The sequence below is a fragment of the Parus major genome, chromosome Z, assembly GCF_001522545.3.
Source record: "Parus major isolate Abel chromosome Z, Parus_major1.1, whole genome shotgun sequence".
NCBI lineage: Eukaryota > Metazoa > Chordata > Aves > Passeriformes > Paridae > Parus > Parus major.
In genome coordinates this window covers 51529332-51546480 of record NC_031799.1, presented here as the reverse complement: position 1 = coordinate 51546480, position 17149 = coordinate 51529332, and the positions used below count along the sequence as shown (strand labels likewise).

The window sequence follows — 17149 nt, the reverse complement described above, 5'->3', positions numbered from 1 at the left end:
TGCTGTAAACTTCAGCTGGAATATTTCTAAAGTCAACAGAAAATTAAGAAGTGAAGCAAGTAAAACCAGTGAAGTTTGTCAAGTAAAATATTTAGACAAAAGCAGGTTCTTTGTTTTTAAAGATTTTTTTCCAGTGTTTAAGCACAATTAGAAAGAAAATATTAATGGCTGAGTCCAGCTTTGTCTTCAACTGTGGATGACTGCATAATTAGACAGAAAGCTCTTCAGAGTGTTTTTAGAAAGAGCTCTTCTGGGTGACTGGCTGTAATCCCTTAAGGTGTGTCAAATGCATTTGACTGCCTATATAATTCCAGAAACAATGTGATTGTTCAGGTCAGTAGTAAGTGCTGTTGTGCTCCCTGTTGGTCATCTTCTGCTGCAGTGTGTATTAATAGCATGCTGGATAAGGGACAGCAAGAGGTGACTACCAGAGAAAGGTGCTCTTGTTGTTAGCTACTGAGTTCATGGGGTTTGATCAATGGTATTTGCTTTCTGATGTGCCCCAGACATAGAATCACATATGGAAAGCAAGACAGAGACCTCAGGTACCACCTTTGTCTTTTTAAAAGGTGAGTCCAAGTGAATAATGTATCACTCTTGGCTTTCATGATTTAGGAAGTTAACAAATGCTTTTTTGAAGAACCATGTTTACTTTGTCTTTGGTGTTTTGGATTGTTTTTGCCTTTTAACAGTATAGAATTATTGAGAAGTTAATTGATGTATTACCAACTTAATCAGAAGTTCCTTCAGACTTCACTCTCAGGAAGTTCATTAGGCTGCTTGATCAGTAAAATCTGCCAATATATAAGCACATATAGTACGTATTTCAATGATCTCCTTGTGACCAGAGGCAACACATCAGGGAGAAACATCAATCCAGTACATCTGCACTACAGATGAAAGAAGTGGGAGGGAGGATACCACGGCTGTGGTCCTCGTTGTGCTTCTTGTGGTGCTCTTCATGCTATGGGAGTTGCAGATGCTTCCTGTCTCCCAAGTGTAATTGTGTGTGGGTTTCCATGTGGGACGGAAAAAGACCCGATGTCTTTCCAGCACCGTGTAATTCTACTCTGTGTTTGATGACCAGGATTGAGCCACTGAGAATTGAACGTTCCCTGCCATTGCCACATCATTTGTCCTAACTTGATGTGAATCACCAACTCTTTGGGCACATCACATCTGTTTCTGCAAAGCACAGGCAGTAATACTTTTCATCAGTAGAAACATTATGTGATTTCCTTTAGGTGTGGGAAGCATTTTTAGAGCACCAAGATGGTAAGTGTTATGTATTGCATGTGCAAATCTTTGAGTAATCTAAACTGCCAAGGTACTGTTAACTTAGAAATTCATAGCTTATTCCTAGTCACAGACCAAGACACAGGCATGAACTAATGGCAAAAGGATGGGATGGTGAGTGGGAGATTCTTAAATGAGAGCTTGTTTTTGTTTTAGTACCTTTTCCAGCATATGGTAAGGTAACTTCCTATTTTTTGTGTTAATGGCTTGCCTTGCTTTCCCACACTCTGAGAGAATGCTTTAATCTCAACTTTAGGAAGTGCTAAGATTTGTTTTCCAAATAGTGTTTTCTCTGCAAAAAAATTAGGTGTTCATTTTTTAAGACTTCATAATTTTGCTCTCTTTTATTTTAGAAATCTTCCAGAATCCCTGAGGATGACATCAGGTTAAGAAAAAACAGAGACCAAAACTGTGCCAATTTCTTGGAGCCAGCTACTGTGCTTGCTACAAAGGAAGAGAAAATGGAAATTGAAGTTCCAGTTTCTGAACATAAAAGCATCACCACAGTGGCTTCACCACATCCAATAGACAATCCAACCCACTTCTTTTCCCCTGCTTCCAGCCGAAATGGGCTTAGGGACAGGCATGAATCTCTGGACAGTGAAGTTGCTAAAGAGATCAGATACCTAGATGAAGTGCTGGAGGCAAATTGTTGCGATTCTGCTGCAGACAGTACATTTAATGGGACATCCTCCCCTGAACCAGGTGCAGTCTCCATTATGGATGGTTCAGGAGCATCTGCTAATGTCAGTAAAGAGTCAGTATCCAGTGAAAGGGAAGAAAACGTAGCAGACAAGCAGGCATCCCTGGAGGTTGAGACATGTGAAGCTAGTATAACAGATGAGAACCTGGAATCTAATGGCCATTTCTTGGGTGGACTGAAAGAAGACACTAGGGAGAGTCTGAGGGTGCCAGGAAGTCCTACTTCTTCAAACAGTTCTAGAAGATCCTCTAAGGATGGAGAAACAACTCTTACAACCCTTAAGAAAGAGGCAAAGTTTGAACTGCGAGCTTTCCACGAAGACAAAAAGCCCTCAAAGCTCTTTGAAGATGAGGAAGAGAAGGAAAAATACAGAGTCCGCAAAGTGAGACCATCGGAAGAAATGATGGAACTTGAAAAAGAAAGAAGGGAACTCATAAAAAGCCAGGCGGTCAAGAAAAACCCCAGTATTGCTGCCAAATGGTGGAACCCTCCTCAGGAGAAGCCCCTGGAGGATCAATTGGATGAGGAGCATCTGGAGTCTCACAAGAAGTACAAGGAGCGCAAGGAGAGGCAGCAGCAGCAGCAGCAGCAGCAGCAAGGTGCAGCACCAACATCCCCCAAACAGGTCAGCTGCTCATTTGTATCCCCAGAGCCAGTCAATATCAAGAAAGAAGATATTGTCACAGAGCAAATTGACTTCTCGGCTGCCAGGAAGCAGTTCCAGCTGATGGAGCATTCAGGTCCATCTCAGGGTCAGGCCCCACCAAGGCGTTCAGGAACACCCAAAATGTTCTCCATCAAACCCTTCTACAAAAGCCTCAATTCTCCATATATGGATAGGCCGATGTCCTCTGTGACGAGACCTGTTTCAGTGTGTGGACAAACTGGACAGCTTGAGGGTACCAATGCCACAGCTGTCAAAGCACAGAAAGTCTCCTCTAGCTCCGAAGATGACAAAAGCACTCACACTACCACGGCTGACACAGCAAGAGAGTTACCTTGCAGTGATAGCCACAGAGCTGGACCAGCCTCAAAACTGTGGGCAGAGGATGGAGAATTCATGAGTGCAAAGGCAGTCTTCACAATGGTGAAGGATGATGGACAGGGAATTCTAGATCACTTCCCAAAGTCAGGCAGCGCCTCTTCACCTCCAGAGGAGCTTGACTCTGGTTTGGATGACCTGTCTGTCAGGTCTCAGGATACCACTGTCTTGGAGACCCTTTCCAATGACTTCAGCATGGATAACATAAGTGACAGCGGTGCCTCCAATGAGACCATGAGCGCCCTGCAGGAAGGTTCTCTAGCGGATTTCTCTCTGCCGCAGACCCCACAGGCCGAAACTCCAGCAGAGTGCAGGGCTGAAGGCATCTCCAAGTCTTTCAGTGACCCAGGCTGTGATTCACCCTCATCTGCCTTGGCAGACTCCATGCTGATGGATGACCAGCTGGAGTACCACGCTGGCCTGCTGGTTCAAAACGCCATCCAACAAGCCATAGCTGAGCAGGTGGATAAAGGAAACCCGAAGGATGATGAAATCCCAGCAGAGAAAGAGGTCTCAGCCAAAGAGCAGCCAGCCAGCACCAGGCCAGCTCCAGTCTCCAAGGAGCATCAGAACCCAATGTTTGAGCCACCCCAGGTGTCGTCACCAGTTCAAGAAAAAAGGGACACCATACCAAAGACTTCAAAAGAGGAAGACTCAGGACTCAGGGAAGGGAAGAGTTTGCAGCAGTCACCCATGTACTCAGCCAGCCAGCCATTCCTTGTGGAGGAAAACAGGCATGAGGTCAGCTATTTCAGCAAGTACTCAGAGGCAGCAGAGCTTCGGAGCACCGCCTCTATCCTGGCCACACAGGAGCCTGAAGTGACCGTGGGCCCTTTCAAGTTACGGTCAAGGAAACAGCGGACTTTGTCAATGATAGAAGAGGAGATCAGAGCTGCCCAGGAACGAGAAGAGGAGCTGAAGAGGCAGCGGCAGGGTCTGCAAATGGCACCAAGCCCTGTTACAAAGAGCGCACCACCCATGCCCACCAGAACCGTGTCTTACAAAACTGCACCAGGTAAGAGCCCAAAGTGTCGGGAATGAAATGGGACTGAAGGGTCAGGTATGCTTTAGATTTTATGTCATTTTTTTAATGGAAATATTATTTTGCAGGGGGTGGGAGGGCAGGTGACTTCATCTGCTTGGAAACTGCATGGGGCAGCTTAATTTTCTGGCCATGTGCACACCTGCAGAAAGTTACGTTTTTTCACAAATACAGTGCAGAGATGCTGATAATCTTTACTAAACCCTGTTCTGTTTCACTCACTGCCACACTGTAGCATGATATGTCCACTCCAGTGCTCAGACCACCCAGTGAAATTTAGGATCATCTCAAGGAAGTACAGCAGCAGTTTTTACAGCTGTGTGGCTATTTGAAAGACAAACATCCAAGGCCTTCCTTAATAGGCTTCCTGTTCTCTTGCACGTCATTTGGGAAGGAGATGTGCAGATTTTGGGATATGAATCAGATTTCTTTTTCTGGGTGTTTTGCTTTCTGTTTTGAGGTCTTGGTCTTGATGAGCTTTGTCTTGTAAAATGTTATCTAGAGCTATGAGTTGCCATGTATTTTAGCTGATATTACTCACTACTGAATTATAACAGGCATCACAAACAAAATGTTCCATAGATTCAGCAGAAGTCCTCCTGACTGATCAGTTTCTGGGTTCTTCTGCTGACATTCACAGCAGTTACAGGATATCTTTCTCCCTCTTCCCCTTCTCAAGAAATAATGTCAAGCATTGATGCCTTCTAAATATAATACAGAAAAAAATACATCTTAAAAATCCACAGAAACACACACCAGGCTTATTTCTGTGTAGTGATTTTTATTAAGCATATGCATATGCTTCGCAAGTGCCTGTAAGATTTAACAACAGTGGTCATCATGAAAAAGTATTCATTTTACCAAGAGTACTTAAATTTCTTTAAGTACTTGTCTTTATTTCTACTGGTGTAAATACAAGCTAGTGGTAGTCATTTTCTTTTGAAAGTCATTGTAAGCTTGAATAAGATGTAGATTTAGCCCATTACTCAATATAATTGTGAACTTGGAGTTTTATGTAGCATATAAATAGTGAATACTTAGTTTTGTATCTTCTGCTAAGAGGATGGTCTTAACATGTATTCTTTGAAAAAAATGTAGCAAATACCAATCTTTTCTTTGAAGTGGTATTATTATAACTCCTCCAGCACAGGATTTTTCATAAGGATCATCTCGAATCTGAGGTGTTCTGAGAAATGTCTGACAAGATGTGAATACAGGGCACCACAGACGTCAGTTAGGAGGACTTTGTTTCGTAAAGGTGTGCTCACGACTGTGTTCAGAAACAGTATCATCTGTAGCTGAAAGTGCTCAAAATGACATAGATAATGATTGTATTTTACTTAGAAGTGATGTTGGATGGGCTGCTGACACTAATGCTTGTTTCAACAGAGCTTCTGGGAAAACAGTGTACTTGTGCTTTCTCTATACAAGGCATTTACTTTGTGTCTGTAAAAATGCTTGTCGTAAATTACATTCTAGAGAAAATTATAAACTTCTGTTTATAATGAATCATTCCAGACAGTTTCCTTTAGATGTCCAACTGCCATATGTTCAAGAAAGAGAATTGGGATCTCTTAGCCAATGACTCAAGCTACTGCAATTTGCAGCCAGTGACAAGGCAAAGAAATAATTTCTAGGAAAAGATGAATATGTGGCAGTGTTTCAGAATATCATTTATTAAAAAAAAAAAGCCACTAAGAACATTGCCAAAGTTCTTAGTTCTTCTACTTTTGGTGCTTTCTGAACAGCAGATGTGCTCAGCATAGCTCTCATCTGCAGGACATCAGCTCAGCACCCTTAGCATTGGAAGGTGTGTAATCATCAGTTCATCTCTTCTCTGCTGTCCCTTTAGCCAGCTGTATTGCTGTTAATGCCTGCAGGCATCCTTAGAAATAGGGTGGAGGAATATGCCTTGCAAGATTGCAGAAACTTCCCTTTTATTAGTTACAGGATCTTTTCAATACTTGTGAAAAAAGGATAAATATAATTTAGCAGAGGCACAAACATCAAGCTGTTTGGGTAGACAGAGGTGACATTCAGAGCAGAAAGGAAAAGTTGCTTCTGGTCAGCCCAGTAAGGAATATGCTGTAGAGTATGTCTGGTACTGCAGTATGTGTATCTAGTTTCACAAAGAAAAGTAATTCTACTACTGATGATGATAATAATAATAATAATAGTAATAGTAATAATAATAATAATAATAATAATAATAATAAAGAAACAGAGGTATTTCTGTCAGCAAATTGCCTTTTTAAAATAAAGAATTGGCACTAACATCAGGATAACTCAGGAGAAAGGGATTAAGGAGTCAAGTATAAATTTGAAAAATCTGTTTCTAATCCTTAAGTGTGGAAGTGCATACTCAGTCTTTTGAGAAGGCATAATAATAAAGTTAATTAGCAATGGCTTAACAATCAGGCTGATTTTAGGTGGAGGTCTGGACAAAGTAGCTTTAATAGGACTCCTGGTGTTTACTGATTATTTATTACTGCTGCTCCCCTTCACTGCTTTGAACCAGGTGGACACTTAGCTAGGTGACAGAAAGATGAACCACAGAAAGAGGCTGCCGTGAACTGTGCTGTAATTTAACTGAAGTGTGGCAGATTAACACAATTCATATGGTGTATGTGCCCAGTAACTGCTAATTACTTCAGATGGCTTTACTCACCGTGACATGCAACTTTCATAAAACTGATGGTAACACTCAATTTGTCTGCCAGTCACCCAAGACAATGCAAAAGGTCTCTTAGTAATAAACATATGTACTGCTGACAGTTGTCCTTTAAAATTGTTTGTTGGTGCTTCGAGGCAACCTTTTAATCCATCTCAGACCACTGAATTGAGACACAGCATAATTTCAGTGAAATGTATACACTGGAGAAGACCTGTGGGGCAATCCTGGAAAGGTAAAGATGAAGAACCTTTGAATTTTTCCAAAAAAAGTTGGCTTTCTTGCATGAGGAACCTCAAGATAGACCAAAAATTGCCAGAGTATTGCTGTAAGGATAGTCACCATGTATCCCAGTCGTGAGGGGTGTGTGTGTGCTGACCTTTTCTTTCTTCTCTCTGCTTTCTTACTGTGAGTGGCAGCTGTGGAGCCAAAGACTCTGTCAGAGAAACTGCTTCAGCCTCAAAACCATTTTCCACTTCAATTTTTCTCCAATAAAGACCTATGTTTAGGAAGCTTCTCAGGTTCAGCCATAGCATGAGGATACTTTTTGTGTGGTGGTAGGAGAAGCAGAAACTTGGAGGCAAGATGTTTTGTGGTCATTGCAGAATTTTTAATGCCTTTTTTCTCCAAGGATTCCTCTGGAGTGCTCATCAGTCATCCCCAGAAAATTTCCAGGAGTGCCTTAACAACATACTAACCCAGCTCATTTGCTTTTTGCTTTCTTACTCCCTCTTACTGAAAGATGTCTGTGAAGTGAGAATTTTTGAGAGGTTCTTTATTTACTGTTGGATTGTTTGTGAATTTGCGTATTTGCATTGCTCACCTGGTGCTCAAGAAGAGTAAAGAAGCCCACATTTCACCTGGTGTGGTAATGAGGCTCTGTATTACTGGACGGATCTTTTCTTTGATGTACTTCAGCAATCCCCTGACTCCAGCACAGACTGGTTTCCTAAAACAACCTGCCCTGCTGAAATGTCTTATTTTGAAAATTTTTCTCTGCTATGCAAATAGCTTTAAAAAATTTCAGCAGCATCTCTAGGTAAAAAGTAAACATGTATATGTAGATGTGGGATGCTGTAGGTTCATATAAATACACATATGTATAATACATGTTACATATATTGTATACTTCCATATATATACACATGCAATACAAAGCTTGGAGTCAATTACTTTGAAGGTCTTTTCCAACATAAATGGTTTTTGATTCTGTGATTATAAAAATTGAAGAGTTCATCCAGGGTGAAGAGTTGTGCTTGAAGATAGCCCCTTTCTTTAATGGAAATCCCCAAAACCTATTTGCATTGTTTTCCAGGCGAAGGGGAGTGGAAGGATCTCTTTTCAGCCGTTAGTTTTGTCCATAGATTTGAGCATCCTGTGGTGTGTCTGTATCCCTGGAGAAGGTACAAGTTGGGCAGGGATCAGAGAAGCCTCATTCTTCCTTCATTGCATCCATCCATCCAAGGCAGTTGCTAGTGTAAGAATGAAGCAATACAGCAAGATCTCTGACCCTTAATCAGGCCTTTCATTTTCAGCACACTTTTTTACCCACTGGGCCTAACTGGCAGGGTGACAGTAGTTTCAAGTCTCTCCTGCAGTCTAAGTTGTCACACATGGGTGCAACTGGGCAGCTCAGGACCCACTGTTGGCCTCTGCTTTGGCAGAGGCACAACCTCTGTTTGTCTGAGCGAGTCCCGATGCAACGCAGAGAAGAACCCGGGCCCATAGAAACTCCCCCTCCAGTCTCTGCTGGGGTGGTACAAAGGGGGTGGATTCCCAGCCATATCACCTCACTGCCCAGGTTAAATTAAGCCTGTAATGAAAAACTAATCATGGGTTAGCTGGGTTTTTCAACATTGATCAGAAATTAAAAAAGCCTGGCAAGAGGAGTTCTTGTAAAAATACTTCAGCAGTGTTGGCTCACTTCTTTCAAGAATAAATCCTGTAAGAATCCTTACAGGAGATTTCAAGGCTGCTCTCTAGTGGCTGCAACTGTCATGATGCTTTTTGCCTTTTGAAGGACCAGCTAGGGTTTTCATTTGTTTCAGTAACAAGTTTCCTGAAAATCAGCATGATCCTTCTGGTTTTTTCACTTATTTATAAGGGGTTTGCAGTGGGTATTTTTCTCTTTTTATGGTATTATTCTTTTTACATGCATTGAAGTGTCTTATTTCAAAGAGTTGGTGATGGTCCGGTGGAAATGTGATTTTGATTCAGCTTTTCTTTGTCCTGTCACAGCTGAGAGCCCCCACATATCATTCCCATGAGCTGCCCCTGTCATCCACATTCTCCCCAGCAGGACATGGTGGGTGGTTCACCCCAAGTCAGTGCCTGCTGATGAGAAAGGCAAGCTGCCCTTCCCAAAAAAGCATGAGTTGTCCACCTGTGAGCTCTCCTGCAGCTTATAGTAGCAGTGTCTTGTTCTGGTGTGCCTTTGTGGTTACTGTGCTCCAAACAGTGGCCTTACATTGGGTGCAATGGGGTCAGCCAGAGAGAAAAATCAGTTCTCTCTGGCTTTCCTTCAGCCAGGAGAAAACTCAAAGGCCCTATCTGAACCAGGAGTTTATAGGACAGGAGAGCAGGAGCACTCTGTGCAGCCTTCAGGAAGCTGCTGCAGGGAAGAGCAGCACTGGGGATTGACCCAAAGCCTTTCTTGCTTAGAAAGCAGATAAAAAGCACTGGAAAAAGAGAAGGCAGCTGTGTTTAAGAAGACACCTTCTTTGGATGTCTCATGCATGGTCTCTGTGTGTTGCATTGGCTAAGCAAGAAGAGAATCATCTTGTGGTTTTCCAGAATCTTACAAACATTTCCAAATAGCATAAATGTATCCTGTAGGAGGAAACGGGTGTTTCAAGCAGGTAATTTTGTAAACCATGATTTTGTGAAAGAATTTTGTAGTGTTTTGGTGTAGTGGATTACAGGAAGAGGAAGAGTTTTTTTAAAGTGCATGACTATCCTGATATAACAGATTGTTTCACAGACTTCATTCCAAACTGCTTCCTCTTTCAAAACCTGCTGAAAATGATTCTCCAGCTGTCATCTTCGGTAAACAATTTGTGATTCCTCAGCTTAGAAAGGGTCATTCTTTTTCATGTCATTGCAGGGAAGATAGAGAAGATCAAGCCTCCTCCATCCCCCACTGCAGAAGGCCCTGCCTCACAGTTGGACCCTCCACCTGAGGAGTCTGCAGGAGCCCAGCGACCCAAGAACCTGATGCAGACCCTCATGGAGGATTATGAAACACACAAAACCAAGAGACGAGAAAGGATGGACGACAGTGCGGTAAGTGCAGTTCTCCTTCTCCCGTTTTGCTCTCTGATAGAGACCATGACCCACAAGAACCAGCAGACACTGGAAAAGATTATTTTACCAGAATCTGCTCAGATCACCTTGCAAGTGGGTAAGGATGTTAACACATCATAAGGGACAGGTGTTCAGAATGGAAGGAGGCAGGCGAGTGAGGAGTGTGCAACTGCACACTCATATTACATTTCATTTTAGTTAATTATGCTAACTAATAATAAGAACAGTGGGTAGCTGCCCTCCAATTGGTTGATTCTGTTAATTCACACATCACCAAGACCCTCCAATGCGTTATTTCGGTGACACTTTGAAATTTGTGGATCAAGCACGTATTCACACCTGTGAATACAGGTAAACACACCTATGTTTGTAGACCCCCCCCCAAAGTACAGTCCAAGTGTGCTCATTCTTCACTTTTAGGTTGGTAACTTCCCCAGAAACCACACGTTGTGGAACTAGACTGGGAGTGTCTCAAAAGTTAACTTGGATCCTTCAACAGCCAGCATGTTGTTGTTGGATTTGTTGTCTTTCTTCCACATGAGCAGTAGTAGTTTATCTGAATTAAGGTGTTATTTATTAAAGACACTAATATGAAGACCCACAGATTTTGTAACTGGAAAATTCAGGAAAATCTCATTTTCCTAAGAGAGCATGAACTTTTTCTTATTTAGAGTCGTTATTACTGTGCAATATGCAGAAGATAGTCAGATACAAATTCAATATCAAACTCCTTAAATGGGCACAGTGTTTGCTGAAGCAGCCAAAGTCCTCCAGACATTTTCCAAAGATGTCTGAGCAATGACCCTACTGCCAAGGACTCTCCAACAAACTGCTTTCTACTAACGCTCATTAAAGGCAGGCTCTCATTAGGGGTATAGATGTAAGTGAAGGTTTGTAATATGAATACTGCACTGGCAGCTTTTAATCACTACTTGTAAATATTGCTCAGTAGCAAAAGGTACTAAAAACCAGAAGGAATGGACTATGGACTGTTGCACTTTTTTGCACTAACTAAAAATGCAGATAAATTTCATTTCCAGTGCACACCAGAAACTTTCTGGTCCCTTATTCTACTGAGGCCACTGAAAAACAAGGTTCCATTGTGCATCGGATTTCTACAGCAGATAGAAAGCCAGCTTGTACACAGGAGCATGCCTCATTCTGGCAGAGGTATCTTGGGGCAACATCATAGGAAGGAGCCGTTCTGGTTTCCTCTCCCTCCGCAAAGCACCCATTGAAATGGGGTGGCCCCATCTGCTCTGGTGAGTGCTGTTTCCTGGCATCTCCACAGAGCATCTCTCCCTGAAGATGCTCAGAGGCTTGCAGGGCAACTCTCTTGACCTTTGCAGAAGCTGAGAGGAACATTAGAAAAAGTTGTGTATAAAACACCCACTGTGCAAACCAACACTGGAGTCCCATACCGAGACCATCACCCTCGTGGCTGGAAACTTCAGCTGCTTTGCTAGTGGGGTGGCATTCAGCTTGTACTCACCCTGTGCTCTTCCTCTGCCCCTGTGAAGAGTGAAGGTGGACCTGCCCAGCCCATGAAGTGGTGGCTTTTGGCTGAAATCTTAGCTCCTGCTCATTTACCTGAGCAGAGTTCCTCAAGTGTTTGCAGAGCTGCAGATGTACTCTGCAAAGCAGACTGACCACAGTTGCCTGGTCTCTGCTACAGTTTGAAGTGATGTCAGTGCTGGTCAGTGGTCTGGGCAGTGTCTGAGGTGTGCTCTGGGTGCCATCTCAGCTCTCCACTGCTGCCCAGTCACTGACCGCCCAAAGATGCCCTGCCAGAGCATTGGTGCCACTCAGACACCTGTGGGATAGATCCTTCTCTGTCATGAATTTTCAAGGCTTCAGTGACTTTGCAGAGTCCCTGTGCACACCAAAGTCCCACAGTGCTGAGATTTGTTGTCATTCTTCTCTTCTGTAGGCCCACTGCATGAAGCCAAACAAGATGTTTTTGCTGCTGCCCACCCAAAATCCTATTAGAGGTCTGTGTCCTGCAGAGCCCAGGGAGAACTTCCCGAGATCAGCAGGAGTGTTTTGTTTCTTTCCCCTGCCTTTTTCCGCTCTCCTTTGGTAAACAGCTCTGCTATTGACAAGGGAAAGATAATTTTAATGAGAAATGCTGCACTTGTACTGCTGTCAGTTTGAGTGAATATTTTTACAGTCCAGGCTAAGGAACTATTATTTAAAAAACAAATAGCTTTCATTTGTCAGCAGAGAGCATTTAAACAGTGTTCTCAGGAAAAAGGGTTTCTGTAACTAAAAAAGCAAAATAGCAAATCAATGCACTATTTTTAAAAATACATTAAATACAGCGGGAGAAGGAGCATAACTGACAACTAGACAGCTGCTACTTGGAGTATCATATCCTGAGAGCTGAGTGTGGCTCAGCGTTGCTCTTTGTGAGTGAGGGGAACCAGAGGCTTCCTCAACTACTGGGAGCAGTCAGGGTGCCTGGCACAGGAGCCATGGTCTCCTAAATGGAGAGATTTGTTGGAAGATTTCATGTCCACAGGAACTTCCTCTCGTGCTGAGCACAGCAGCAGTACTGATGTATAGAGATCCACTTTTCCCCTGAAAAAAAAGACACAAAAAAATACAGGAGGGTGGTTTCAGTGGGACATTCACCCTCTAGTCTCTCCTTCAGGCATCACCACCTTCTGTTTCATGTCTGGCTTCAGTGGCTTTAGTGGCTATAACGTGGCCTCTCGGATCAAGGCTCGTGGGTTATGCCTATCAGAAAGAGAGGGCATCCTGGAAGAACTTTGCTGCTCAGGAAAGGGGGCAGTTTCTTCCAGAGGATGTGTTGCAGCACAGGTTTCAGCAGATGAGTGAAAGAGAAAAAGCAGCAGCAAGGAAATGGGTCAAGCACTGATGGTAAACAAGACTGAGACTGGCCAAGCAACGTCATTAAAATACTGCCACCAAACTGGCCAATACTTCCTTTTTATTTTTTATGACACTAAGTTGCTTGAAGTTTTATACTATGGAATGTGCCAGTTCTTGGAATTTCTGTAATTTGTTCTTGTTTCCTAGTTATAACATGCTTGTTCAATGTACTAATGCTGGTCTTTTCCCTTTCTACCAGTACACCTGTAAATTACTGTCTAGCAAGGTTACTTCTGAGGTACTTTTCAAGTGCTTGTTTATTTTTGCTTCTTCTTGCATGGTGATTCCAAGTGCATGTTGCTGCAGTTGGTATTTTCATAATGTGTGTCAGTGCCATTTCATATAAAAAATGTGTATGTGTGTGTTTATGTGTGTGATATTCCCTTATATCTCTCATCAGAAAATATTTGTGTGGCTGGTTTTCTAACCCCTGGATTCTAGTTACAATTTCTGCCATGGGAGGGGTTGTAATTAAAGGGATGGGAGCTGTTGCCTGGGACTGGAGCATTCCTGAGGTGAGAAATGAAAACTTCCCCATAATTCCTCTTACCATTTAGCTGGCAAAGCTAAAGCAGGGATCCAAGCATCTTCAGATGCTGCATGAAATTTCTGTGGCTTTCCTCTGTCTGTGATTACAATGTATTTAATACTATCAAAATCTCTAGCATTTTGTAAAAAAACCTGCACACCACTCTTTCATCTGTGGAAGAGTCAGATCCAAGTGCATGGCCTCAGTCTGTTCCATTCTGTGAACCTTTCCTTATCCCTGTCTGTTGTGATGTGATGACTGATCACAGTCCCACAACTTAGCATCAGTGTTTGTCTCAGGGTAGAATAAATCTAGATCTGTCCAATAAAGGGTATTTACAGTGACATTTGGTATTGTAGCAAAGTAGTAATTGGCACAGTCCTTATCCCCACAAAGCTGGACTTTGCCAAAGGCTGTAATTTTAAGAGCAGGTAGTTGATACTAGCTACACTTTCACAATCCTTGTTAAGAATGAGGTGCTCAGTAACGTGTATATTTCAAATACCTGTAATTTTCTCTGCAGATTGTGGTAGTGACTGATATTCATTTGCCCCACACCAGCATTTTTTTCCTATTCCATGATATACTTGACTCTATCAGCTATCTCAAGACAAGTACATGAACATTTTCTGATCTGGAGAGTAAAGCAAAGTCTATGCCATCTCCTATTCATTAAATAATTTAGAGTAGTTTTTTATCACACTGATACAAGCCAGTGATTGATCTTTGTGTATTTATAGATAGTTAAATCAGTATCAGAGCAGTGTGCTTTCAGAGTCCTGGTTTTAAATAGAGGTTGTGCCTTTTCTCCTTCGTAGTATCTGCACAATGATCCAAGTCAGAATTTTGAACAGCAAGTAGTGATCAGAGTGTTTGATGTTGTGTGAGAGGCAAAGGTTCAGGTGTAGATTTTACAGGCCCAGGCCATGGTCTTCTGCTAGGAAGAGTTTTGTGTCTACCCTGTTTAATGGTTATGATACTAAAAGTAAGGAGCTGTAAAAGAATGTGTATGAATGGGAAAAGGGCTAGAAACAAAACAGACTGTAGGACACAGCAATTCCTCATTCAGGTGAAGGGATCTTCTCTGGCTGTTCCCCAGCATCCAACCTCAGACTGAGGAAACCATGTGATTTTCACTTGAAATCTTCAGCTAAAACCAGGCAGATTGTTTCAGAGGGAGCAACAAGACTCAAGGCACTATATACCCCTACTCTCCACTCACCCCACAGCTAAGCTGTGTCTCTGATTCACCAAAGCCTTCCAAAATGCACTCTGGTGCAGGCAGGTGGCTCAGATTTAATCACCATAGGCAGCACTGTAGCTGTCCCAGTTGTGCTTGCACTGGCTTGGGAGCAAGGGCTTCCATGCAGTCACCCTGACAGCTCTCTCTGGAAAGCAGAAAGCAGCTCCCCAGCAAGGCACAGTAACTGCTGAAGTTCAGCTACCACAGCACCTGCATCCTGCTTCATTAGGGTGATGTCTTGCATCACCCCCAAATTCCTGCAGCCTGTACTAAAAGCACATCCCACTGCTTTTTAAAGAGACCTATGTCCCTGCTCCCTAAATAGGACATTTTTATCTTCCAAACCTTCTGTTTCTGACCTTACCGCCATACATATGTTCAAATGTACAGATCATTAGCTTGAGTTTCCTTAGTACCAAACATGTTACAGCAGATAACTGCAGTAAGGTGACTTTTATACAATATTAAAGGCTACTGCTTAAAATTTTTGTGTTACAGAAGAGAAGATGAACATACTAGATTTGATGGCTTAGGGCACACAGCTCATGTTTTAATAGTAAGAAGCAGCAATTTAATACTGCCATTGTCTTGTTTCAAGTAAACACATTTTAATCTCTGATACCCAGCTCCTCACTGTGTTTACTAGCAGTCTGGTATTCAGTAAACAGCATTAAATAGTAACAGTAAAGAAAATACCTCCATGCTGGAGAAATAGATGTTCTCTCGGTAGTTCCAGTTTTATTTATAGCATTTAGTTTACCATTCCTGAGCAGGAATGCTCACATCTGCAGGAGCAGGCAGCCAGTTCCCTGCATTTGTGCTTCCATCTCTTTACGCACACTGTGCTCCAGGAATGTTTTCTGAAGCAACTTTACCACATAGCACTCACAGATTTTAGACATGCAGACCTTTGCATTTTTCTGTTTTCTTTTTTACTTTTAGTTCTTCCAGATTCAGATGGGAAGAATCAGTTAAATATTAAACCTCAGAAAAGCTGTTTCACATCCACATCAGATTTGCCCATACTGTTCAACAAAAATTGTCTTGAACTATGTAGCAGTCGGTTTTCTGACTACTCAAAAAACACCACTACTTCAGTGGTTGTGATAAATATTATTTTGGCTAAAGCATGTATATAAATATATATTGCTTTCTATTGTCAGTAAGACAGCAGTTATTAAAGCTGTAAGCTATGTGCTGGATTTGTTAAATCTGATGGAGGGAAACTCAGTGTTGGCTGGTCTCCGTCTTTAAGACGGATAGAAAAATTATTCATGCACCTAACATTGGCAGCTGTTTCAATTTTTTCCCCCCTAAAATCCTCAAAAAATAAATTAAATATTCAAGGAAAGAACCCTCTGCAATTCTTAGCAAGACCTCAAGCTGCAACCACAAGATCAGAAAAAATCTTCTGCAGAGAGATGAAGAGCAGTTTTTACAGCCCTACATATCTTTTGGTTTTCCCTGAAACCTACTTCTGATCTCCAAGTTCTTCTACTACAGCTGATATCCAAATCACCTCTGCCAAAGAAGACATTTTATGTAACATTGCTTTTTTCCCTGATGCCTTTTCATTAGGACATAGTTCATAGGCTGAAGAAGCCTAAGCTTAAGTGAAGCATCTGCTTCATGATCTTCCTGCTGCATGCAGTTATGGCCCTGGCTCCTTAGGACACCCTGAGCAGCAAGCCTGGCCCTGCCTGCTCCCACTCAGCTGATGCAGGGCATTGTCAAGGAGGGTGCTTGGGAAGCATCGAGGTAGCATTCTTGTCTTGGTGTGGAGAGCCTGGGGGTGCTGCACTCATTGTGGGTCTAGAGACAGCCCCAAGACAGGCCAAATGTATTTTGAAATGGAGTCAGTTGGCTATTTTTAGGCAAGCAGCTTCCTGGGTCATGAATTCAGTGTTCCATTGAGGAGTCCCAATTCCCCACTCAGTCGTTCCAGTTGCATGCTATAATTATGCCACTGTTTCCTCTAGCGGGTCTAAAACTGTCACAGCCTTGTGAAAACAAGGGTTGTTTTAGGTCAAACGCTCTTTTCAGTAGATTAGAAGAATTATTCTGGGATAACTATGCAAAAGGATCTTTAGTTTATATGCTATACCATTTAGTGTTAATACTGAGCCCCAGACTTGCTTTCCTGCAAGGTTGAAGACTACATTCAATGCCGTCATGGTACCTCTGATATGAATCTGGATACAGTTTTGCTCGGAGAGCCAGCAGCTTTTGTAGAAGGAGACAGACTTGGGGTAGATGTGCAGACCAGGGATAAAGGGAAGAAACCCTATTGCCATCTTTTAAGACAAATACAAGCTGACTGATCCAAAGCAGGAATCTTCAGAGTTTAAGTATCCTGACTGTTCTGGTCCTTCACCAGAGACCCTCACAGTACTGTGATGTCCAGCAAAGAAGCTGGAGATTTCAA

At 42.5% G+C, this 17149-nt stretch overlaps 1 protein-coding gene across 8 annotated transcripts in view; it reads left to right on the top strand.

The window, feature by feature from the left end:
- Window positions 1-17149, top strand: part of PALM2AKAP2 (PALM2 and AKAP2 fusion) — a 264548-nt gene that overhangs the window by 241732 nt on the left and 5667 nt on the right. For 7 of the 8 annotated variants that reach the window (XM_015652711.3, XM_015652710.3, XM_015652708.3 and 4 more), the window contains 3 exons: window positions 1650-4056; window positions 9858-10036; window positions 13152-13190. In XM_015652711.3, the coding sequence (XP_015508197.1) occupies window positions 1650-4056; window positions 9858-10036; window positions 13152-13190 (2625 nt within the window). The remainder of the gene's footprint in view (window positions 1-1649; window positions 4057-9857; window positions 10037-13151; window positions 13191-17149) is intronic. The other variant, XM_015652709.3, reaches the window with a different exon arrangement.